Genomic DNA, 26,830 nt, shown 5'->3' with positions numbered 1-26,830 from the left:
CATATGACACAAGGTGTCCAAGTATTTAGATTTCTTTCACTCCAAAGAGACACTTTCTTGGATTAAGTTTCAATCCGCCTTGTTGTTCAGTCAGCCCTCAGTCTTTTTATGTGTTCATCAAATGTCTCTGAGAACACTATAATGTCATCTAAATAACAAATCGTTCACTTCAGGTGACTTAGAAGATTATCCATAATCTGTTCAAAAGTTTCTGGTGCATTTCACAAACCAAACAGCATTACCTTAAACTCATACAGGCCCTCGCAGGTAATGAATGCAGTTTTCTCATGATCAGCCTCAGCTACTTCGATTTGCCAGTATCCCGAGTACATGTCCATGGTTGAGAAAAACTTAGCCCCCTTCAGACAATCTAGCATATCGTCAGTTCGTGGAGGAGGGTAAACGTCCTTTTTAGTTATCTTATTAAGCTTCCTGTAATCAACACAAAAGCGCCAACTGCTATCATTCTTCCTGACGAGAACCACTGGTGATGACCATGGGCTCTGCGAAGGCTGAATGATGTCATTCTTCATCATTTTCTCTACCTCGTCACTAATTATTCAACGTTCCATTGCTGACACACGGTATGCTCTCTGGCTTATTGGTAGATGGTCTCCAGTGCTAATCCGGTGCTTCACCATTGATTTGTCTAATTTGCTCTTCACCTGTGGATTGAAGCATTCAGATAACTCTTGAAGAATGGCAAATAGCTTCTTCTGTTGTTCCTTAGTGAGATCTGGTGATAGTTGAGCTAGAAGATCTTGTCTTGTAGTGTTAGCACTAATTTCACCCACAGACTTGGCATGGGAGGTTTCTATGACACTCAGCTGTTCTGCAATTAACGGCTCAGCGATTGTTATGCACATGTGTCTTGGAAGGATCTGTGGTTCTTGGCGACAGTTAACTATCCATAATTCACTGAATTCATTCTTAAATGAGACGACAGAGGCTGAGATGACCAAGTTATTCTTCAGTGGTATGCTTCTCATACACTTCACTACAAGATCCTTGGGTTGATGCATGGCATCACACATGACAGTTACCTTTCTAGCGCTGACTGCAGGAATGAGCACTTCATCCAGCACACAAAGTCTCCACACACTCAGATGTGCATCTTTGTGTCCACAGTATCTCATCTCGTTTAGCAATATCTTCGAGTGATCACAATCTATAATTGCCTGAGAAGCTTTCAATAAGTTCCATCCAAGATTGACGTCATGAGTACACTCTTGTAAGACGATGAATTCTAAGGGCTGTGTATGGCCACTTATACCCACACGAATGACACATATTCCTGTAGGTTTTACATATTTTCCATTAGCCACCTTCAGCAGAGATGTTTTGTTGCCAATGAATACGGTTTTCTGCAACTGGCAACAGTACTTCTCTGAAATGACTGAATATGATGCTCCAGAGTCCACAAGAGCTTGGGCTGGCTGGCCACCCATGAGGATATTGACGTAGTTTCCTATCATTTTTGTAGTGATCAATGGCGGAGAATTTTCTTCTATGGCGACCTCACCTCCAAAGAAGGTCGCACCCTTTAGTTTTCCAGATTGTGGCACCTGGGAGATTGGCTGGAGCTTCTAAACAATGATGGAGACCTTGACCGGCATGTTGGGGAGCGTCCTCTCCAGCGGCTAGCTTGCAGCGGTGGTGGCATACATCATCCCGCACCCACATCTTCTTGTTCATCTTTGTCGTTCCACAGTTGATGTTGACTAAGATCGGTCTGCTGTCTTCTGGCGCAGGCGTCATCAAATATCTGCCTCCTTTCTCGACAATAACACACCACATGTCCCGGTCATCCGCAGTTGAAACATACTGGTTGATTATCCTGGGTCCTCCAGACGTCAGTCTTCCTTGGTGCCCAAATGGGTTCCTCGTGTGGCATTGTAGGAATGTAGCTTCATCTGGGTCTCAACTTTTTTACCATTTTAAAGGGAAATGAAGAGCGAGAGATTGGGCTCAATGTCTGTTCCACTTCTTTCCTTCTGTCCTCTTGAAGTGTCTCGGTTTTTTGCTCGCCATGCAATCCAAGTGCCTTCTGAACTTCCTCTCTCACTAGCTGATGAAGAACACTTGTGAAATCAGTTTCTTCCTGCATCACAGACATTGATACGACATATGGAAGCCGTTCAAACTTCTTGCATGTAATTCTTTTTTGATGCATTGTCTCGATATACTGGCACCATTTTATGAAGTCATCTGCTGTTGAAATCTCGTTCAGGAGTAGGGCTTGATACATGTCCTCAGCAACATCCTTCATGAGATGTGCAACCTTATCTTCCTCCTTCATTCTGGGATCCACTATTTTACACAGCTCAAAGACGTCTAGAATTTAGGATGCTGTCGTTTCTCGTGGATTTTGTGCCTTGCACTTTAATTTATCTTCAGCCTTGCACTTCTGTTGTTGTGTGTTGCTGAAATACTTGTGCAGTTCCACCTGGAATACTTCCCAACTTTTGAACTTCTCCTCATTATTCTCATACAATTGCTTGGCACTGCCCTCCAAGTAGAAAAATACATTATCCAAACACACGGTATCATCCCATTTGTTAAATTTGGCTATAAGTTCATATACCTTGAGCCACTTGTTTGGATCTTGGCCATCGTCACCAGAGAACCCGTAAGGATGTCTCATGTGGTGGCACACAGTTGCTGTCATCTTAACGTCCTCTCCTTCTTCTGTCTCCGATAGATTGCGATCTGTTGAATATGGCTCGAACTCGGGTTTCTCCCTACGTAAACGGCAGCTCTGTCGTGGCCTGATGGGAGCCACTGTGTCTTCGATAATGTGCGCTATCACAAGTTCCAATACCCAATGCCTCCACCAGAATAATGTCATGTAGAAGAAGGTGTAATTAGCTGAATGATGAACACTAACTTCACTTAACAAAGGTTTATTCAGCACTTGCACATACAAGAATGCGGAGCGAACTGTCTCAGGCCAGAACACATACGGTATATATACGGTTACAGAGCATTCCAGTACAATGATTCTTGATATTTGTGGATACTTCTAGAATGTACTCGAACTGCATATAGAAATTAAAATTTTACATTTCAGGTGAGTTTTGAACTCACGACCTTCCATGCAACAATCAAGTATCATAAACACTACACTACAGTGACTGTGCTACTTAGCTTCTTCTGCGGCAATATACTTGAAGCAGGCTTCTTAATCTATGGAGAAAGGTGTATACCAACTGATGGAACTTCCTTTCCTGCTTCTTGGTATGTAACCAACTGGATTTTGTTTTGAGTGGACAACATTCATGAAAGATATTTACAATAGTATGTAAGAAGCACTCAAATGCTCCAGTAAGTGAGTCAATTTGCACTGCAGTGGATTTCCAATCTACACAATTCTACATGTCATATTCAGGATTTTGTATCATTTAGCCGTCTCACTGCCCAGGGTTCTGTTGTTTGCTTAAGAACTTCACCATGTCCAGTTAGTTTGTAGAAGTATGCCATCATGGGCAGACAGCATCGATTTCACAACATCCAAGCCAACATTCTTTCTGTTGACATTTATGATAACAATATCTAGGCATGCTTTTTGTCTTTTAGTTTTACTGTTGAGACAGAAAAAAATTACATGATCACAAAGTATGTAACAGAAGATTAGTTTAAAATTATGCGCTTTCACATCTATATTAATATCACCAAACATAAGAATTTTATATGTCTTATATCTATGCAGGAACATTCACAATTTTTCCATATAGTTCTCACAGTTTCCTGAGAAATATTAGCTTTATATGACAAATAGTATTAAAACGATTTGACTATCTGAAAGTGGCAGTTTGGGTAAATACTGGCATTGTATGTGCTTCTGCAGATTCTGCCATTAGTAGTGATAATAATAATAATAATAATAAGAGTAATAATAATGACAATAGTGACAGTAATGGTAGTGGCAGATATAAAAAGAATTTATAGGTATACAAGACAGATGTTTCCTGATATAGAGTTCTCGGGAAATGAAATTTAAGGAGACTGCACCAGCTAAGAATACAAGGAAATGAGGAAGATTTGGTTGGATTGAAGGATGCGCAAAGGTAAAGAGTGCATACAGGGACAATGATAATCCTTATTGTTGCTTTAGTAGATATGTCATTAACTGTCTTCTGAAGCTGGAGATGTTATTCAGTTGTCCAGGAGGCACCCACTCTTTATGAACAATTCCCTTGGAATCAAAGAAGCACACAAGCATGCAGTTCACTTTTGACTTTGACATGCGAACTTTTTTTTGATCTGGGTGATCCCTTTGAGCACCATTGTGAACTTTGGCGCTTTGTCTCTGGATCGTACTGGGGAAGAAAAAAAAAAAAAAAAAAAAAAAAAGAAGAAAGTTTCATCACCATTGATAACACGGCTCAACAATTCTGGATTGATTTCCATTTGCTCTAACAGATCGGCTGCCACATTTTCCCGTGTTCCTCACTGTTGTGGTGTGAGATTTTTGGGGACCATTTTTGATTGATGTTCAGTTCTTCTGCAATCATTTTTACAGATAATCTTCAATCAGATCGTATGAGTTCATGAACCCTGGCCAAGTTGACATCCGTCTGTCAGGTTGATGGTTGTCCACTGCGGTCTTCATCTTCAACATTTGTTCTGCCTTCATTAACCATTTTATGCCAACAAAAAACTTCCGTTCTTGACATAACCTCCTCTCCAAAAGCCTTCTGAAGCTTACAGTAAGTTGTAGTCACATTTTCACTCAATTTAACGCAAAAAGATATGGCATACCATTGCACAATATTATACGGTTCCATTTCTGTGACGAGAGACACAAACACGTGTTAACTTATTACAGCACAACTCATGATTGAGCAGTTCATCGATGTGCTGCTTGGACTAGATGCAGCTTATAGAACAAGGTCAAAGATATTGTGCCTACGCAAGCCTGCGGGGTTGCCACATCTTGCAAAGAAAATCAGTCTCATTACTTTATTGTCGCACCTTGTAGACTGGCAAAGAGCTTTGTAAGAGACCTTATTCACACATGATTAGAAGTTCTCTAATCTCTTCTAGTAAAGTGTATTCTGCATTTAATTTTTGTCCTGCTAACTGAAGCAGAGGATATATGCTTTCCCCAGCACACAGACTGCCAAATGAATAAGTATAGTATGGAAGTGAAAACTCCCCCTTTCTCATGCAGTTGAGAATTTGAACAATAATGGAACTCTGTATGGAAATGGCAGTAAGGGGTAAAAAGGATCATCTTGTGCACTCAGTGTTTATGTCAGGAGACCCTATTCAGCATTTTGTGCTGGCAGCCATTAAAAAAACTGGGTGAAACCAGCTCCAGATTGTAGCAAATGTTGGAACAAGCAATGCCTATTTTCTGAGTTCCGAGGACATACTTGAGTCATTCCAGTGACTGGTGGAGAACGCTGAGAAGCACAGACCTGCTCACAAAATTTCAACAAGACATACAAACTGCAGAATTGTCCTCAGAACTGATTGTGGCCTCCTTGCTCTGGTCGAGTGGAATTCTTTAAAAAGAAACTTTTTCGGGTTTTGTGATGAGCTAGGCTGCATCTTCCTTGACTTCCACTATAGGGTTAGGAACTATAGTGTCATTCTAAATAAGTCAGGGGTACAGTACTCATCTGGGGCTGCTACCCAGGTAGGTGATGTGTGTGAAGTATACACAAGAATTTTTTTTAGATTAGTTGACTCTTCCTATAGTCTTGATAATATAGCAGCTGTGCAAGACCCCAAAGTATCAGCATAAGGTTCAAAGAATTTCCTCTGTTAATTGACTTTTAAAGTCCTAGTGATCAACTGCCGAAGCATGCACAACAGAGGCCCAAACTTTGGAGCACTTTTAAAAAGCAGTGGATCTCACATAATATCATGTATAGAAAGCTAGCTAAACCCAGAAGTAGACAGCAGTCAGATTTTTGAGGTGAATCATAGTGCATATAAAAGCATGGCTGAACGGGAAATGGAGGTGGCATATTTGTCAAGGTGGAGGGGGAGAAAGAGAAGGGATGAGTGATAACAGCTGCATCGAGAGATGACATGGAATCAGTGGCGATGAGTGAAAATGTTTGCTGGGCCAGTATTCAAACCCAGGATCTCCTGCTTACTAGGCAGTTGCGTTAACCACTGTGCCAGGGACACAGTGTTTATCGCAACCACACGGACTATCTCAGTACACCTCCTGGCCAACTCACATTCCCACTGACTGCCACTTATCTGCAGTCCCTGTCCATTTCCACTATGCTTGCTACTCAGAGATCCGACCAGAGATCAGACATATTAGTCCGTCCGCACTGAAGAAAGTACATGCACTGCCCATCTAGGTGAATCAATTATATGAATGTGTAGTGTATGTTCTTTTGGACATGTCGGAAAGAACGGCACCAAGCAGAATTTGTAACTGTGATACATTATATGTAAATTGAAGGTGGAGGAGAAGAAAGGGAAAGAAAAGGAAGGGATGAGTGATGTCAGTTGCATTGGGACATGACATGGAATCTGCAGCAATTAGTCAAAATGTGTATCGTACCAGGATTCAAACCCAGAATCTCCTACTTACTAGGCAGTTGCGTTAACCATTGCGTCACCCAGGACAAAGTGTTTATCATAACCCTGTGGACTATGTCGATACATTTGATGGCAAGCCCACATTCCCACTGGGCGCCACTTATCTGCAGTCCCTGTCCATTTCCTCCATGCTTGCTACTTGGAGATTCCCATTGGAGGTTGGATGTATTTGTGCATCTGCACTGAAGAAGGTGGAACCATTGCCCATCTAGGTGAATCAGTTATATGAATGCATGATGTCTGTTCTTTTGGACATGTTCGAAAGAACATAACCTTGCATTCATATAATTAAAGCGACAAGATAGAAATTAAAGCCACATACAAGATTGTTTGGCAAGGCACAGTATAAAGAGTGGCTGCAAGCTTGTAATTGGGTATTTCTACAACCTACCAAACTCAAGCCTAAAACTTAATAGAAAAACTCACCTCACTGGCACATATGTTCACCAATCAGACTGTCACAACTGGAGAAAACTAATCTTCCAACAACCAGTTGGGATAGTTACAGGTGTAATTGGTGGGCATGACAAATATGTCAAATGTAAATACCATCTCTGGAAATCTCGTATTCGTCATGGAAATGTATGACGCTAAATGAAAACAAACTGACCTCACCTCCTTGAGGACATCCATATTGAAACTGGTATCTGACCATGAGGCAGTAGTGGCAGCATGATTTTGAAAGTACAAAGGGCAACTGAAAAATGTAGGTACATTTTTATTTCCAGTGAACTTGGTAAATAGTATTGTCATATCTCAAAGAGGAATTCAAAATATTTAGCATGTTGACCACGTGCTAGATAGATATTTTACCTAGTAGAATAGTTTGTGGTGGTAGGGACCCTCCACGATATGCAGTGACAGTAAAGAAACTTCTAAATGAACAGTGACTACTGAACAATAGTGCAAAATAAAGGGTAGGGTTATAGATAGAGAAAGATAAATGAAATTTGAATGACTGTCACACAAGCAATGTGTGAAACATTCACCAACTACCATAGCAGAATCCAACTGAATGAACACTCAGATTGCAAAGAAACTTTGGTCGTATGTAAAGAAGGTCAGTGGAATGATAGTTGTTACGCAGACTCATGGTTGACTCAGGAACTGAAATTGAGGGTAACAAAGCAAAAACAAAAATACGGAAAGCCTCTTACAAATTTTTCTTTATAAAGTAAAATCCAGGAATGCTGCTCCATTTTAATTCCCACACCATTGCAAAGATATGTGATGTAGATATTCGAATCAAAAGCACTGAGAAACAACTGAAATTGCCGAGCCCCAGGACTTGATGGAATCCTTTTCAGAATCTATACAGATTTTGTAGATAAATTAGCTCCTACAGTAATCATAATGCACCATAGATCCCTTTCTTTAAAAAAAAAACTGTGCCTAGTGGTTGGAAGAAAGCCTTGGTCACACGCTTGTACAAGAAGGCCAACAGAAGTGTTCCACAGAACTACCATCCACTATTATTGATATCCATGTGTTGTAGAGTCTTAGAGCATATTCTAAACTCAAATATTATGAGGTGCCTCCAACAGAATGACCACCTCCATGCCAATCAGCGTAAGTAGGAAAGCATCAGTCATGCAAAATGCAGCTCATGCTTTTCCCATGTGACATCGTGAAAGAACTGCATCAAGGTAGTCAGTTAGAAGTAGTATTTATTGACCTCTGAAAAGCATTTGACTCAGTGTTACACCAACAGTTATTTTAAAAATAACAAAACAGAGATATATTAATGTCTCTACCTCTGGGGGATGTTGAATAAGTAAAAAAAATATATATTAAACACATTTTCATATAAGATAGAATAACAAATTTTTCATAAAACATGTAAATGTACGATGCATTGAGGGGCACAAGATAATTTTTAGGCTCTCTGAACCATGCATCATGAAAGAGAAAATCAATTTGCTCCAATTACTGTAATTTTATGCAACACTCGATTTATTTTGTATAGTAGTAGTATATAAACACCAGTCAGTTTTTCTAAGAAATTGTTAATGAAATAGAAGGGTTATCAAATACAGTTTGTGACTAGATTGAAAATTTATTGTTAGGAAGGATTCAGAACATTACCTTAGATGGAGTGTCACTGATGGATGTAGAAGTACATTGAGGTGTGCTCTAGGGAAGGGTACTGTGTTCCCAGCTGTTCATTTTGTACATACTGACCGGACAGACAATATTAATAATAACCTCAGACTTTTTGCAATTGATGGAGTTATCTATTATGAAGTACTATAGGAAAAATTATCTAGTCAGCTTTTGATGAGATTTGAAAATGGTGCAAAGATTGGTAACGCCCGTTAAATGTTCATAACTGTAAGAAACTGCTATTCAAAAATATGAAAAGACACAGTATCATATGACTAAAATATTTGTGAGCCACAATTGAAATCAGTTACCTCAGTTAGATACCATCATGTAAAAAAATGTGGAAATGTGAAATGGAATGATAACAGAAAATGTGAAATGGAATAATATAGGCTCAGTCATAGATAGGGCAACAGAAGACTTGGGGTCATTGGTAGGATAATTGAGAAAAAAGCAGTCAGTCTACAAAGGCGATCGCATACGAAATGCTTGTATGACCCATCCGTTACAATGACAAGTTCTGTCCGCCATGCAATTCACAGTGGTTTCAGAGTATAGGGGTAGTGTGAATTCAATGTGGATACTAAATAGTTGCATTGTACTCTATATTCATAAAAACTGAATTGACACGTACTTCTATACATATTTTAACCCTGCTTCTATACCGCCTCTGTTGCTGAGGTTGCTGATACACACCTGTGCAGTGATGGTTAACTCAGAGGTAAGCTGGTTTGCATCTTGATGATGGATGAAATTTTCACAGCCAGTATTTGGACATCAAGATGAGGATAAGTGGTGGCCTGAAGTTTCTTATCAGTCTTTGTGCTAATGTCCTTGATTAAATTCCAAACCTATCCACAGTGTCTCATGAAGGATGGCATGTGACAATGTTGATGGTGATCTGTCTATCAGATGAGGACATCAAGCCTGGTTGTTCCTCTGCTGCTGTTCGAGAAGAGTAGGCTATGTGCCAGCACCAAGTCTCACCTTCTCCCTTCTCTCATCATCAATATATAACACAAATGTAACACTTCAATATACATACATCCATTACACTCACCTACACTCTGCAAATATGCACATGACAAACTCTCATATCTGCAAGGAAAGTGGGCAATGTTTGTGGAGGAAGAACATCTTTCATGACAGATGGATGAACGCACCCTGTAGGATATTCCAGCCGACAATGCCATATGTAATTTACATTTATTTTTTTCCTTACTTTTGTGAGGAGTCATAGATAGTGCTCAAAGTGGACCTGGAAATTCTTCATCTCTTCTTTTGAAACAAGCAGAATGATTGCACAACATGACATTCATGGCTAAAATGTCATGCATAATGGTTAATACACTGACTTTGTGGTTGCTGTTATGCCAATAAGTTTGTTAGTGGCCAGACACTAAGTCATGACTACTACTGATTCAGACCTCAAGAGCCAAATGATCAAGGAAAGTACAATACATAATTTGTGACCATTTAATTGTTTTTGCTTTTGGCAGACACTCAGAGTGTGTTGTCAGTAACATTGTAATCAAACAATATCTGCTTTTATAACATCTTCATAAACATATATCACATTTTATTATATATAGAGCAAGATAATACACTGCCTAAGACAGTTGAAGTTCATTCAGGAAGAGTTGAGTTCAGATCCCTGTTTGGCAATCCAAATTTAGATTTTTCATGGTTTTCCTAATATTATGTAAGGGGAATGCCATGATGATTCCCTTGAAACAGCTGGTTTTCTGTCCCATCTGATCTGTCCTATATGGTAACACACATAAATAAAAGAGTAGCTGCCACTGTCCACGGGCATGGATGTGTGTGTAGACTGAGCTAGACTGAGTTTGAGTCCCTGGAACAATGAACCTGAGGGCATAAAGAAGAATCTGATCACAGGCCCAAGAGTGGCTGTGAAACCTGAAGGACACGAATATAGTGAATTTGCCGTGGACAGACCACTTGCCAGTGGTACTGGATCCATACTTCAGAGCGGACTTTTTTCAAGTGGATTTCCAAGAGGGAGTAACCATGGAACCAGCAAAGTTGAGTGGTGGTCGGCATAGGTTTTCCTAAGGAAGAGGCTTGGCTGTCTTGAGCGTGGTGAGATGACCCTGGAGGTGACTGTGTTGTCACCCAGTGCAGGACCCATGATGTATGGACCCAATCAGCGTGGACCACAGACTGATGGGCTGCAGCTTGTTGAATCTTCTGTCTGAAAGAAGTGGAATTGCATGATGCTAGTAACAGTCAGGGAAAGGGAAGTGACACTGTCCAATAAAAGGCAAGTGTCCAAGAAATGCCTGTGACTTGGGAAGGAGAAGGTAAGGACATGAAGCACAACAACAGCCAACACAAAAGGCAAACCAGATCCTGGTGTAGACGCTGAGCCTCAGCAAAACCTGCAGACAGTGCCAGCAGCACCACACAACAGTGGTTGGCAGCTGGCCTTCAACATTGAAGGTCTCGATGGTGCCGTCATGAGACTCTTGAGTAATGAACTGCAACATCAGTCGGTACCTGGCCCTGAGAGCTCACTAATTGTGGATAGAAAGTCATCGGTGGAAGCCAGACCTGAAGATACAGTTTCTGTGGTCACTATGGTGGGTTGCATGTGAGGAACATGTGAAAGTATGTGGCCTTGTGCTGCTGCCATGGTGGGAGGGCTGGGTACCACACTCGAAGGATCTGCCAGCCCAGTGGCAGACTGACAGAGTGCAGGAATTAGGACCAGAATTGGAAGATCACTGTGTGAATGTGGAGCAGTGACATCACTTAACACAGAAACTGACAGAATGCCAGGGGCATCAGTTGACAGCAGGGAACATCGCCATCTACTGGAGTGGTGTCAGACATAGTGAAAATGTGGGTAGGAGGCCAAGAAAAGGAATCAGTCTGTGAATGAAAGAATCTGTCTGAAAAACAATGTAGATCTGGAAGGGGCACCAGAGTGGACTCCCAGAGTTCAAAGGAAATAACACAAGTATACCTTGTAGGAGAAGTTGGAAACATTGTTGCGTCACAGGGTGTTTGGTAGTGTGAAGCACCTTGGAATGAATGGTAGTAAACACGTTGTACTCAAAGGGGATATGGGGGCTGAAGTGCTGTGGGCTCCCAGTGTATTTAAAATAGATTAGGATGTATATGGTTGACATCCTGGACAGGATCATCTTGAAGAGGACAAAGAGAGCAATAGGAAGAAAGGACCAACAAGGATACATGGTACGTTGTAGAAGACAACTGGGGAATGTGATTGCTCCCATAATATGTTGGGACTAGCAGAGAGTCCCATTATATTGCAGATGATGACTTGGAATTGTTATTGTGTGCATGAGCACTGAAGACTACAGAGGGTTCCGTGTGCATGAACACTGTTGTGTGCTGGAGCACACAGGAGCACCGTGGAAGACAGCTTGGTAGGGGGAACGTGCTTGAACGCTGGAATCAGTTTGTAAAGTATAATAGGCAGTAAGTTGAGATTTTAAATATATATACTGTAAAGTATGAGGATCCACACTAGAGTTGATATGGATAGGCATGAGCACCAGAGTAGGCTAAGAAGAAAACTCATTGGTGCATGTCACCTTGAACTGTGGAGATCATGAAGTATTGCTCCAAGCTTGTGATGAAGGCAGGCCACAGATCCAACTCTCATCAAATTCTTGTAATGGTGGCAGCCAAATTATCCTCACTCAGTTCCACATCCATCGCAAAAGCTCCTGATAGTGCTGAAGTTGCTGGAAAGCATCCAGATGGGCCACAGTTTGCAGAAGGGCCTTCTGTTCTTTCTGAAGTTGCTATATGGCAAGCAGTAGGTGCGTCAACTCAACTTGTTTTTGCATTCACATGCTGAAACAAGAAGATTTGCTGAGTACACTTGAACTTGTGCAGCACAATGGCACTATAGTTCATAAAATGTCTGTGAAAGCACTGAAAATACTGGGAATATAAATAATAAATCACTTGATGTCATTGGTGTTGAGAAAAGGGATGAATGTGGAAACCAAAAATACTACTCTTTTTGAACTGGTGGAACAAAACTGGAAAACAGGTACTCTTGTTGCCTACAGTGATAAAATGAAACGCAAGACACTGTCAACAGTTGTACTGCGCTGCCAGGAACACAAGAAGAGCACAGTCTTAATAAACAATTCAAAACAAGTTTAGTGGACAACAAATGAAAAGTCTTCTGCATGGAGTAAGGCTGTGCCCATTGGGCTTTTGCCAGACAAAGTGGAATGGAAAATAAAAGTCAGTTCACTCGAAACTTGGCAGTAACATGGACAAAAAGTCTAAAATTGGTGTAGCACATGCATGAAAAATGTCGTCACCAACTTATGTGCCCTGTGTGGTAACACACATGAATTAAGGATTATCCCTTGCCATATGCATCTAACACTTAGATTCATTTCACCACAAATATGCAGCTTTTGATAAACTGTGTAAATTCATTTCAGATTACCACTGTGACAGGTTGACTATTGATAAATCATAGATTATTCAGCCTCTGTCTGTATACAAAAACATGAAAGGTAATAAGTTCCACCAAAGTATCAGAGTCACTGAAATAGCTATGATATGGATAATAAATCTTAAGAAGTCCATGTAGAACTGGCACTTAATAATTAAAAGTCAAAGTCCATTAGGTCATATATTGTTGGTGAATAATGAGCACAGTTAACAGTTTAAGTGCCACACAGTAATATCAGTTTTGGAGCACCAAGTCCAAGGTAGGCCAAATCAAAGGATGCGAAGTCCCCTGGCTGCTCGTAGTGACTTCTGTGAGGTGTCTTCTGGAATGGACAGCTGCTGGAACCATGTGGTGTAGATCCTGGAGATCATTCTGCATCAGAACAGCTTGCAGTGGCACAGAGAACTGAACTGGCAGAGAGCAACTGGACCCCATCTAAATACACACCCAGTGGAGTGATCTGCTTGATGCATGATTGGCATGTCATTGGTGTAGGCGAGGTAGTGCTCCCAATTGTGTCCAGAATGTGCGCACTATTGGTCTCGAGGCTGGTGCCTCTCATGGTGATGTTAGTGCCATGTCTCTCTGTGGTGCTGGCTGGAGTTCTACTTCAAAACACACCAGTATGTTTTCAAAACAATCCAGCTTGTTGTGATGTTTATATCCTGCATGTACTACTGTTGACACCAGGGTCTGCAACAGGAATGTCTCCTTGCAGAGCTGGAGCACAGGCTATTCATCAGCCATGTCTATGATCTGGTAGTCGTGGTCGCAGGCAAAGGATACATCACTGTCTTTATCTTATCCATGCTTGTTCTCCATTTCTAATGACCTTTTCCTCAATTTGATGTTAAATCCCATCTTCCTTCTCTCTTACACTGACTTATAATGAGGCTCATCAGCATGTTGGATCACAGTGCACTGTCCTGAATTTTGGGGTCACTTATACTTTGCGAAACCAGAATTTGCAGTGAGATTTTGTTGTTTGGTAGTGTCTTTTTCAAAACACACACACACACACACACACACACACACACACAGATTAGTAACATAATGCAGAATTTGCAGTGAGATTTTGTTGTTTGGTAGTGTCTTTTTCAAAACACACACACACACACACACACAGAGAGAGAGAGAGATTAGTAACATAATGCTCATACATTAAAACACACAGATATACTGTTTGGGTATGAGCATTTCATTAGGAAAGGTGTTTCTTTTGCTTCTCCCTGCTCAAAACCCACTAATTACTGTGTATGTCCCATTACTTTGGCATTCTTGTTCAAATAATTGTGATTAAGTTTTGGATTTGTTTTCATATTGTCAATTCTATTGAATCTGTGATGTTATGCTCACCAAATTGGATAGAGCTGAATGGCTGTGACTGTTTTGATGATGTCAAGGGTCGAAGCTGATGGCCAGTATTGGATGTTTTGGTATTTCAAAATTTTGCAACAGTTTTCCACATGAATACCTTACCACCTGTCACCATTGCCTTTGAACAGTCTCACAGATTTATCGCCATTTTATTGTGGAAAACTTACTATTATTATGAGTAGCATATATGCTACCAAATATCTCCGATGTACACCAGCAAAGTCATAGTGGTGGAAATCCTTGGCTCCTGTTCTTCTTTGAAGGCTTAGCACTATTGGCCATTTCTTCAAACATTTTTGTGGATCCAGTACTAGTGGCTTTTCCTTTTAACAGTCTTCCCTGGTGTCAATCTAACACATGTGAAAAAAAGTTTCATTAGTATGCTGGAAGTAACAGCATTATTTCCACATTTAGGTGTGGCCAAATAGTGGTATTGTGGGGCTGCACCAAGTTGTCCAGCCTCTAGATGCATCGGTTCTGTGAAGTTGTACAGTTCTCATAGAACTCACTGATCAATCACCTAAACCTCCTCTGGAGGCAAGGTATTCTTGGTACCTAATGGAATTCTGTCATCGAAAAAACCTGAGGTAAAAGCAGTCCGAAATTGAGAGCTCAATTTTGCACCCTGTGGTTGTGATCAAATTGTGTATTGGTCCTGTTCTGTCTTACAACTGCCACTTACTCCAAAATTAGGTACAGCCCATCTTGTACAGAACAACACCAAGGTCCTGACGTGTGTTGGTATTGAGGTCTGATTGAATCGAACTGCCATTACCTTCCCATCGATTTGGCTCTCAGTTCTTCAACAAGTTGGTACCAAGTTAGGCTTTTGTAAAGAATGCCACATACTACTAAGTTATGTTTCCTCATTGTACAACTCCACCCAGGATGTCTACCCACCGCATATCCATGGGGACTAGGCATCTCACTGTGATGAACACTTCGCCTTTTGACTGTACTGAAAGCAACCCTCTATTTTGCTGCACATAATCCCAGATCATCCCAGTTAGTCTTGTGTCTGCACTGCATGAAATAGATATACACGCTTTGTGTATATATTGATACATTATCTCTGTGCAGTGCAACTTGAATGCATGGGCATTTTTACAAATGTGTCATGTACAGAGTGTGCAACAGGTGCCAAGTGCCGATCCTAGCATGACACGCACTACAGTCTGGCACTCAGATGACAGAACACTCTGTACAGTGGCACAGAAGTTTCTGCCCTCAAAAAGGGATTACAGAAGACATAAAGAGTAGTGCTGGTATCTGTCACACAAAGAGTTTGTATGAGAGTTTCCTGTGCCACACAGAATAAAATGTATTTCCAATACTCAGTTGCTTCCATTGCTTCTTCAACAGGTACATACCTTTGATCTATACATGATGTTATTTTCATACTGAAAGGCATATCCAAAAAAAGAATGATACAGGTACTCACAGCATATATTGGTATGGAATACAACACCATGATAATTACACTCAGTGCTTGATATGTAAAAAAGAGGCTCCAGTACTGTGACCTGAGAGATGTGTTTTTGAAAACAGACATCTTAAAACATTAGTTCAATGTTTTTTTTGTCAGAGATACAGGTACAGCCTACCGGTTTGTACAGGCACTGACTGCACTCACTGAGAAACGATGTTTAATATCAATTAGTAATTATGCCACATGTATGTATAATATACTTTTAGTGAATTATGATTTAAACAGGATCTTCTTTTTAATGTTTGGTGATCAGTTTTACTGTATGATTAAATGATGATGACGTCCTCTTGGGTAAAATATTCCGGAGGTAAAATAGTCCCCCATTCGGATCTCCGGGTGGGGACTACTCAGGAGGACGTCGTTATCAGGAGAAAGAAAACTGGCGTTCTACGGATCGGAGCGTGGAATGTCAGATCCCTTAATCGGGCAGGTAGGTTAGAAATTTTAAAAAGTGAAATGGATAGGTTAAAGGTAGATATAGTGGGAATTAGTGAAGTTTGGTGGCAGGAGGAACAAGACTTTTGGTCAGGTGATTACGGGGCTATAAATACAAAATCAAATAGGGGTAATGCAGGAGTAGGTTTAATAATGAATAAAAACATAGGAGTGCGGGTTAGCTACTACAAACAGCATAGTGAACGCATTATTGTGGCCAAGATAGACACAAAGCCCATGCCTACTACAGTAGTACAAATTTATATGCCAACTAGCTCTGCAGATGATGAAGAAATAGATGAAATGTATGACGAGATAAAAGAAATTATTCAGGTAGTGAAGGGAGACGAAAATTTAATAGTCATGGGTGACTGGAATTCATCACTAGGAAAAGGGAGAGAAGGAAACATAGTAGGTGAATATGGATTGGGGGGAAGGAATGAAAGAGGAAGCCGCCTTGTAGAATTTTGCACAGAGCATAACTTAATCATAGCTAACACTTGGTTCAAGAATCATAAAAGAAGGTTGTATACCTGGAAGAATCCTGGAGATACTAAAAGGTATCAGATAGATTATATAATGGTTAGACAGAGATTTAGGAACCAGGTTTTAAATTGTAAGACATTTCCTGGGGCAGATGTGGATTCTGACCACAATCTATTGGTTATGAACTGCAGATTGAAACTGAAGAAACTGCAAAAAGGTGGGAATTTAAGGAGATGGGACCTGGATAAACTGAAAGAACCAGAGGTTGTAGAGTGTTTCAGGGAGAGCATAAGGGAACAATTGACAGGAATGGGGGAAAGAAATACAGTAGAAGAAGAATGGGTAGCTCTGAGGGATGAAGTACTGAAGGCAGCAGACGATCAAGTAGGTAAAAAGACGAGGGCTAATAGAAATCCTTGGGTAACAGAAGAAATATTGAATTTAATTGATGAAAGGAGAAAATATAAAAATGCAGTAAATGAAGCAGGCACAAAGGAATACAAACGTCTCAAAAATGACATCGACAGGAAGTGCAAAATGGCTAAGCAGGGATGGCTAGAGGACAAATGTAAGGATGTAGAGGCTTGTCTCTCTAGGGGTAATATAGATACTGCCTACAGGAAAATTAAAGAGACCTTTGGAGAGAAGAGAACCACTTGTATGAATATCAAGAGCTCAGTTGGCAACCCAGTTCTAAGCAAAGAAGGGAAGGCAGAAAGGTGGAAGGAGTATATAGAGGGTTTATACAAGGGCGATGTACTTGAGGACAATATTATGGAAATGGAAGAGGATGTAGATGAAGACAAAATGGGAGATAAGATACTGTGTGAAGAGTTTGACAGAGCACTGAAAGACCTGAGTCGAAACAAGGCCCCGGGAGTAGACAACATTCAATTAGAACTACTGATGGCCTTGGGAGAGCCAGTCCTGACAAAACTCTACCATCTGGTGAGCACGATGTATGAGACAGGCGAAATACCCCCAGACTTCAAGAAGAATATAAAATTCCAATCCCAAAGAAAGCAGGTGTTGACAGATGTGAAAATTACCAAACTATCAGTTTAATAAGTCACAGCTGCAAAATACTGACGCGAATTCTTTACAGACGAATGGAAAAACTGGTAGAAGCCGACCTCGGGGAAGATCAGTTTGGATTCCGTAGAAATGTTGGAGCACGTGAGGCAATACTGACGTTACGACTTATCTTAGAAGAAAGATTAAGAAAAGGCAAACCTACGTTTCTAGCATTTGTAGACTTAGAGGAAGCTTTTGACAATGTTAACTGGAATACTCTCTTTCAAATTCTGAAGGTGGCAGGGGTAAAATACAGGGAGCGAAAGGCTATTTACAATTTGTACAGAAACCAGATGGCAGTTATAAGAGTCGACGGGCATGAAAGGGAAGCAGTGGTTGGGAAAGGAGTGAGACAGGGTTGTAGCCTCTTCCCGATGTTATGCAATCTGTATATTGAGCAAGCAGTAAAGGAAACAAAAAAAAAAAAAAATTGGAGTAGGTATTAAAATTCATGGAGAAGAAGTAAAAACTTTGAGGTTCGCCGATGACATTGTAATTCTGTCAGAGACAGCAAAGGACTTGGAAGAGCAGTTGAACAGAATGGACAATGTCTTGAAAGGATAATATAAGATGAACATCAACAAAAGCAAAACGAGGATAATGGAATGTAGTCAAATTAAGTCGGGTGATGGTGAGGGAATTAGATTAGGAAATGAGACACTTAAAGTAGTAAAGGAGTTTTGCTATTTAGGGAGTAAAATAACTGATGATGGTCGAAGTAGAGAGGATATAAAATGTAGACTGGCAATGGCAAGGAAAGCGTTTCTGAAGAAGAGAAATTTGTTAACATCGAGTATAGATTTAAGTGTCAGGAAGTCGTTTGTGAAAGTATTTGTATGGAGTGTAGCCATGTATGGAAGTGAAACATGGACGATAACTAGTTTGGACAAGAAGAGAATAGAAGCTTTCAAAATGTGGTGCTACAGAAGAATGCTGAAGATAAGGTGGGTAGATCACGTAACTAATGAGGAGGTATTGAATAGGATTGGGAAGAAGAGAAGTTTGTGGCACAACTTGACTAGAAGAAGGGATCGGTTAGTAGGACATGTTTTGAGGCATCAGGGGATCACAAATTTAGCATTGGAGGGCACCGTGGAGGGTAAAAATCGTAGAGGGAGACCAAGGGATGAATACACTAAGCAGATTCAGAAGGATGTAGGTTGCAGTAGGTACTGGGAGATGAAGGAGCTTGCACAGGATAGAGTAGCATGGAGAGCTGCATCAAACCAGTCTCAGGACTGAAGACCACAACAACAACAACAACAACGATCATATTATCACTATTCATTTTATGTCTGCTTGTATAGTAGCTCACAACTGGCACAGGAACGACAACAACAAAACTGACAAGCACATTGCTGTATCCCACTATTAGTGGATGTGAGTGTAAGTGCAGTGAGTGTAGTGTTGCTGTGCATGTGTACTTAAATTGGCCGCCAACTGTATCAGCACAGGCCACACCTGCAGGAAGCATGAACACGACACGGTTACCTCTGTGCCATCTGCTGGTGACTCATGTTGATGTAGGTGCAAGCAGTGCTGACTCACTCGCACTATGTTCTTTTAGACTGTACTGCTCACACCAGTTGTTCTGTGTATCGCTTACATTGCACCTTCTGTATGATTCTTTTGTCTTGTTACATGTGGAGTCATGAGAGGCTTATGTCCGTTATTGTTTAGATGTTTATGAATAAAGCCATACTTGTGTTATTTGAATTGGCTTCATGTATAACTTGGTTACTACACAACTGGTCCCACACTGTTACAGTTGGCAGTTGATTTAAGTACACACACACAGTGACACTACACTTGGCACACTCACACTCATATGCACTTGTTGCAGGATACAGCACACACGTTTACAGGAAGTACACATCAGTTTTAAGTTTTCAGAAGGTGAAGCATAACTCTTTACTCAAAAGAAAGTAAGGGAAAAAAGTTAAGTAAAAAAATAAAATCTGTGGTACAATCAGTGATTGGGCTATTGGCTTGACTAAAGTACAATAATGTCTTTCTTCCTTGTGAGATTAGGAGGGTACTGATGGTTAGCGTAGTGCTCTTGGGAAAGATCCCCATTACTGATTCGATAGCAGGCTGAACAGTGTGGGGTCATCATGGAAGGAGTGGAAAGAGGGAAAATTCCTACCCCATCTGGGACTGAACTGAGGCCACAAGAAAAAAAAATGGGAAAAGAAACAGCTACTGCCAAAACTCAGAAGAGGAAAAACAGACAATAATGATGAAAAAGAAATTTATGTACAACTATAATTAATACCATCCATAATTCAAAAGCCAAATATGTGTTCTGTGGTCAGTTCTCATCTCCAGGATTTGGAAACACTGAAATTCTGGATGGGATTCACTTGCCACAAATAGTGAATAAAGTACCCAGATAGCAGCCCACCCTGTCACCTGCTCGGTGTAACATGCTGCTTCCCAAGTTGGAAGGCATGCCGGTTCGCGGCACGAATCTACCTGGTGTATTAGTTTCGGGGTCCGGTGGGCCGGCCAGCCTGTGGGTGGTTTTGAAACTGCTTTTCCATCTACCTCGGCGAATGCGTGCTGGTTCCCCTTATTCTGCCTTTGTTGCACTATGTCGGCGATTGCTGCACAAACACTGTCTCCACGTACGTGTACACCATAATTACTCTACCACGCAAACATTTGGGGTTACACTTGCCTGGTATGAAACATTCCTGAGGTCCACTGGGGACCGAACCACACAATAACCCTGGGTTCAGTGTGGGGCCGTGGTGGGGTGGTTAGACTTCTATGGCCTGTTGTTGGGTTGTGAACCACTGAGGGCTATGGTGGGACAAAGTCTCTCCATTGTTTCTAGGTCCCCGGTTTAAATACACAATACTCACCCAGATATCAAGTACATAGGTGTATTTCTGAGCATGTATGTCAATTGGATATTAGGAACTGCCAGCATAAACAACACGTCTGTGTAATTTAGTCTTACTGGAAGTTTGATACTGGTCATCCGTACATAACATAGCGAACAGAAATTGCAAATTCACCAATGGTTTAACTGCAGGAGTTTCCATTAGGCAGTTTTTACTATAAAGGCACTGGCAACAGTAAGTAGAAGATACAGAAACATGCAGCCTGACATTGAGTTTGGATAATGGCAGAAGGCCGTTGATGTGACAGCTGCTCACCCCCTTGCTGGCCAATGAAACTGCGACACCAGAAAGAATAGCAAATAATGAATTTATTTAGTGTGCATTGACAGTATAGTAATTTGTAGATGATATGGAGATATACAGAACATGAAACTTAGTAAAAAGAGCTGTCATCTCTAGCAGCAACAGTGGGTCTAACCTGGTTAGGCACTCAGTCAAACTGTGATTGGATGACAGATTCTGGTATGCCATTCTAAGCTTCTTCGTATCTGTGTAGGAATTCATCAATCATAGTGCCCAGTGAGTAGTAGTGTACATGTCTCTTGGCATCCCATGATCAGATGATTACAGTGGGTGAGAGATCTGGAGAACATGATAGCCAGGGCAACAGTTGGGCACCCTCTGTTTTGGGATGGATCAAGGCATGATAGGTAACATGTGGGCTTCCATTACCTTGTGGAACCATATCGTGAAGACATCAGAAATAGGGTGCAACAAATGTTGCATACCCAATGGCATTCCAAACCATTACACTAGGTGCTGGAACATATGATGGCAACAAATTCAATTCATGCAGTTCATTCTCCTTAGAATCTCCACACATGGATACATTCATTGTGGTACCCATCTGAAAAGACAATGTACTGTCACTTCTCTGTCCAGTGATTTCATTGATTGCAACACTGTTGGCACACTCTGCTGCTGTAACAATGATTTCCCTGCTGACAGTCCATGGTACTCCTGACATTATCACAATGCCTCTGTGTATACCTGTCTTCCAATAAGGAGCCCTTTTCCTGACACAAGGTAAGTGACATTTTTGAATAATCCTGCGCAGCCAAGGGAACAATGTGTATATCCCGTCATGTATTTTTGCACAGGGTCTCTGAGATCTTGAATGGTGTTTGGTATGGCCTTTCTGAATCCACTGATTCTATATTCATGCGACAGTCACTGAACACCAACCAACATGAGCACCAGTGTTACAGAAAGACAAACTACTACCTTGACAAAACCTGATCCCACCACTTTCAAATTCCAACACATGCTGTTAGACATATCACCTCACTGCATCAGGCCCAATATGATATTCTCGCAGACAAACAACATTCAGATACTATTTCTGAATGGCAAACTGGCTATGTAATGTTACCTTACATACAAAATGTTGATAGTGTTACTTCATCTACTTTATGGTTCTGCTGGAATGCAATTCATTGTTGTATCCAAGCATGTGTTACATGCCAGTATAATGTCTGTTGCATTCTGTCTTCCTGATGTTGCAGTTTCAACTGTCTGTTGTGTATTATTACTGAGATTGGTCTTAGCAAAACCAATTTGAAGAATATTAGTTTTTTTTAACATACAATGTTGTAAAATGAGAGTATTTGTGGTGTATCCGTTAAAAGTCTGCATCAGAAAAAGACTGTGTCAGAAAAAGTCTACCACCCATCAAAATAGGTCTGTAATTCAGAGCCATTTGCCTATCTCTGGTTTTATAGATGGATATTTCTATTGCGTTTCTTTGTTCATAAAGTAGTATACCATGAGCCATTGACTGAGTAGAGACATAGCTCAAGTTAGGACAAAGTTAGCAGTATTACTAAATTTTAGTGATTTGATGAATTTTGTTGTCCTTTTTAGGGGTTGTATTTTTCAAAATAATGCCTGTCGTTGTTACGCAGAGTTTCTCTACAACTAAATCTAATACATTTATATTTAGTTGTGTATTATATCTACATCTGCATATACGAGGGCAGTTCAATAAGTAATGCAACACATTTTTTTTCTCGGCCAATTTTGGTTGAAAAAACCAGAAATTTCTTGTGGAATATTTTCAAACATTCCCGCTTCGTCTCGTATAGTTTCATTGACTTCCGACAGGTGGCAGCGCTGTACGGAGCTGTTAAAATGGCGTCTGTAACGGATGTGCGTTGCAAACAACGGGCAGTGATCGAGTTTCTTTTGGCAGAAAACCAGGGCATCTCAGATATTCATAGGCGCTTGCAGAATGTCTACGGTGATCTGGCAGTGGACAAAAGCATGGTGAGTCGTTGGGCAAAGCGTGTGTCATCATCGCCGCAAGGTCAAGCAAGACTGTCTGATCTCCCGCGTGCGGGCCGGCCGTGCACAGCTGTGACTCCTGCAATGGCGGAGCGTGCGAATACACTCGTTCGAGATGATCGACGGATCACCATCAAACAACTCAGTGCTCAACTTGACATCTCTGTTGGTAGTGCTGTCACAATTGTTCACCAGTTGGGATATTCAAAGGTTTGTTCCCGCTGGGTCCCTTGTTGTCTAACCGAACACCATAAAGAGCAAAGGAGAACCATCTGTGCGGAATTGCTTGCTCGTCATGTGGCTGAGGGTGACAATTTCTTGTCAAAGATTGTTACAGGCGATGAAACATGGGTTCATCACTTCGAACCTGAAACAAAACGGCAATCAATGGAGTGGCGCCACACCCACTCCCCTACCAAGAAAAAGTTTAAAGCCATACCCTCAGCCGGTAAAGTCATGGTTACAGTCTTCTGGGACGCTGAAGGGGTTATTCTGTTCGATGTCCTTCCCCATGGTCAAACGATCAACTCTGAAGTGTATTGTGCTACTCTTCAGAAATTGAAGAAACGACTTCAGCGTGTTCGTAGGCACAAAAATCTTAACAAACTTCTCCTTCTTCATGACAACGCAAGACCTCACACAAGTCTTCGCACCCGAGAGGAGCTCACAGAACTTCAGTGGACTGTTCTTCCTCATGCACCCTACAGCCCCGATCTCGCACCGTCGGATTTCCATATGTTTGGCCCAATGAAGGACGCAATCCGTGGGACGCACTACGCGGATGATGAAGAAGTTATTGATGCAGTACGACGTTGGCTCCGACATCGACCAGTGGAATGGTACCGTGCAGGCATACAGGCCCTCATTTCAAGGTGGCGTAAGGCCGTAGCATTGAATGGAGATTACGTTGAAAAATAGTGTTGTGTAGCTAAAAGATTGGGGAATAACCTGGTGTATTTCAATGCTGAATAAAACAACCCCTGTTTCAGAAAAAAAATGTGTTGCATTACTTATTGAACTGCCCTCGTACTTTGCAAACCACTGTGAACTGCATGGAAGATAATACATCCCACTGTACCAGTTAATAGGGATTTTCCCCATTTCATTTGTGCATGGAATGTGGGAAAAAAGATTGTTTAAATGCCTCTGTGCATGCTGTAAGTAATCTAATCTTATTCTCACGATCCCTGTTGGAGTGATATATAGGGGGTTGTAGTATATTCCTAGAGTCTTCATTCAAAGCCAGTTCTTGAAACTTCATTAGTTTACCGTAGTGAGATTTTTACTCTGCAGCGGAGTGTGCACTGATATGAAACTTACTGGCAGATTAAAACTGTGTGCCGGACCAAGACTCGAACTCGGTTGGGGGGGGGGGGGGGGCGCCTTAATAGCAAAAGTGACAGATAATATGCGATTCATTGCTGTGGACATTATGGAAGACAGTTTGACAACGTTCTGGAAGTCAGACAATGCATCCACTACCAACAACCATATGCTTCCCAAAAATGGGCCTGCATTGTCAATGTGCACCATGTCCCAAGGTTACACTGGGGTTGGTCAAGGAGAAAACTGAAGCCATGGCACAGCCTTCTTTCTGTGCACAGGTTGCGCAAACGCACACAAGAAGTTTAATGTCACGATCAATCACATGCCAGTAGATGTGATGCGGTGCCAAAGCCTTAATTTCAAACTTACCCAAGTGCAACTCACGCTATAGCTGAAGCATGTGAGAACAAAATGCCATAGACGTGAGCACTCAAAAGCATGAGGATCCGCTGTACCATCTGGAGTGCTGATCCGTATGGTATTTTGTACTCACATACACAATACCAATCAGGTGATCAGGCCAGTTGTGATGTGTTCCCAGTAGGACACCACCAATTGTGTCAGCATGCACATCTGCCACCATCTCCACCGCATCCTCCACCGCCCTACTTTCGCTCACAGAATGGGACAATGGTAGTGTTTGTTCCTCTGATTCCAACTGCAGAGCTCATGGAATTGGAACCCATTCCCTCCTTTCCCCACTCACCCATGGTTGCATCCTCACCCTCACTGGTGCAGGCAGACCAGCTGTCCTATTCTGATGCTGTGGCAGAGTCTTCTGTGTCTGTGTTGCCTACATCAGAGGTAGACCCACTGCTGAAAGATCTCACACCCTCTCTGGTTTTGTGATAGAGGTTGTGACATAAAACTTAGGCATACATGGCCTTTTCAGGGGTTGAGTAAGCCCCAGCAGACATTTATATGGACGTAAAATGAGATGTGGTGGGTCTTATGGCAGACTAGTGCAGCAACGTGTCCCAGATGGCGCACTCTGTATGGTCAGAACCATTGATCTGGGTGTTTACTTGCTGACAGGTTTACCTGACAGTTCTTATGCTGACATGACCAATCCAGACCTAGCTTTTGCAATGTGCTGTGTTCTTTGTTTTGCGTGCAAGTTGTTATCATTCAGTCTGTTCACGTATTGTGCCTTTCTCTATACTCATCTCTACATGGTGCTCAGACTCTCAGATCCCCCATCGATTGACCCATACATCGAGTTTGTTTTTCACTTCCACAGTCCAATTCCCTTGCTTCCTTAACTGAGTCACCACTGTCTAGATTAGCTATGTTTGTGGCAACAGGACATGGCATTGTCATGTGCATGCAGATACAAAAAACCTACTGCAAACAACTATGTATGCTAACAATAGCCCAATAATATATAATTTTCTTGGTTGTCATTTGGTAGTGTTGTGACTTCTTTCACTGCTGCTATATTTACAAAGCTGCACACCTTTTTGTTTGTTAGACTTGCTTCACCAAGTTGCCACACATAATAATGTATCGGAATATCTTCTTCATGTAAGTTGCCAGTTTTTATAACAAGTGATTCTACATTATTTTTACTTATTCTGCATGGTGGGTCCTGCAATTTTTTGTTGTGAATATGATTGTCAGCATTTGTTAGCAAATATCATAGGTCAGCTCTGATTGTCAATACTCGCTTGTATGTCAAAGTTGCTGTAAGTAAACATGTAGTGTGAATAGTGGTTAATAGTGCACTGTGAAGGCATGGATGAATGATTGAAATACCTATTTAATATAATGTAAAACCTTATTTTAAATGATAGTTGGTATGAAAATACTTGTACTTACCCCACAATGATTTCCAAATTCACGTATCGCCTAAATTCCTTGACAGAGTTACTGTAATCAGTCAATCTGTGTTATTAAATATCACTATGTACCTCTTATCATTTTAACAGAATGTATTGTCTGTTGTCAGTAACTCAATGTACGTTGTTCAACAGGCTTTACCTCTGGTGACAGTTGTGGTAGGAAGCAAGAACAATACTGATACCTGCCATGTCTTGACAACTAACCAGCAATGTGATGCTCCAAAAGAAACTGATTTTCTTATTCCGTCTAAGCAGTCTCTTCAGCCAGGGTCACCTAAATGGGCTAATTATGTTAAAGGAGTTGTTCAGAATTTTAAAGGTTTGTAACTTCATAATTAACATTAGTTAATTATTGATTTAAGTTTTTAAATTGTGGTTTTTGAAGTAAACCCAGTACATAGTAAAGCGCATGTTGGACACTGGTTCAATAGTCATGAGTAACTACAAAAATTCTTAGAAAACATTA

At 41.1% G+C, this 26,830-nt stretch overlaps 1 protein-coding gene across 3 annotated transcripts in view; it reads left to right on the top strand.

Moving 5' to 3' along the window:
- Nucleotides 1–26,830, top strand: part of LOC126236204 (galactokinase-like) — a 131,135-nt gene that overhangs the window by 19,145 nt on the left and 85,160 nt on the right. For all 3 annotated transcript variants that reach the window (XM_049945316.1, XM_049945315.1, XM_049945314.1), the window contains exon 2: nucleotides 26,497–26,683. In XM_049945316.1, the coding sequence (XP_049801273.1) occupies nucleotides 26,497–26,683 (187 nt within the window). The remainder of the gene's footprint in view (nucleotides 1–26,496; nucleotides 26,684–26,830) is intronic.

The sequence above is a fragment of the Schistocerca nitens genome, chromosome 2 (assembly GCF_023898315.1).
Source record: "Schistocerca nitens isolate TAMUIC-IGC-003100 chromosome 2, iqSchNite1.1, whole genome shotgun sequence".
Lineage (NCBI taxonomy): Eukaryota > Metazoa > Arthropoda > Insecta > Orthoptera > Acrididae > Schistocerca > Schistocerca nitens.
Note: the sequence above shows the minus strand (reverse complement) of the source record. Positions and strands in the feature narration are given on the sequence as shown.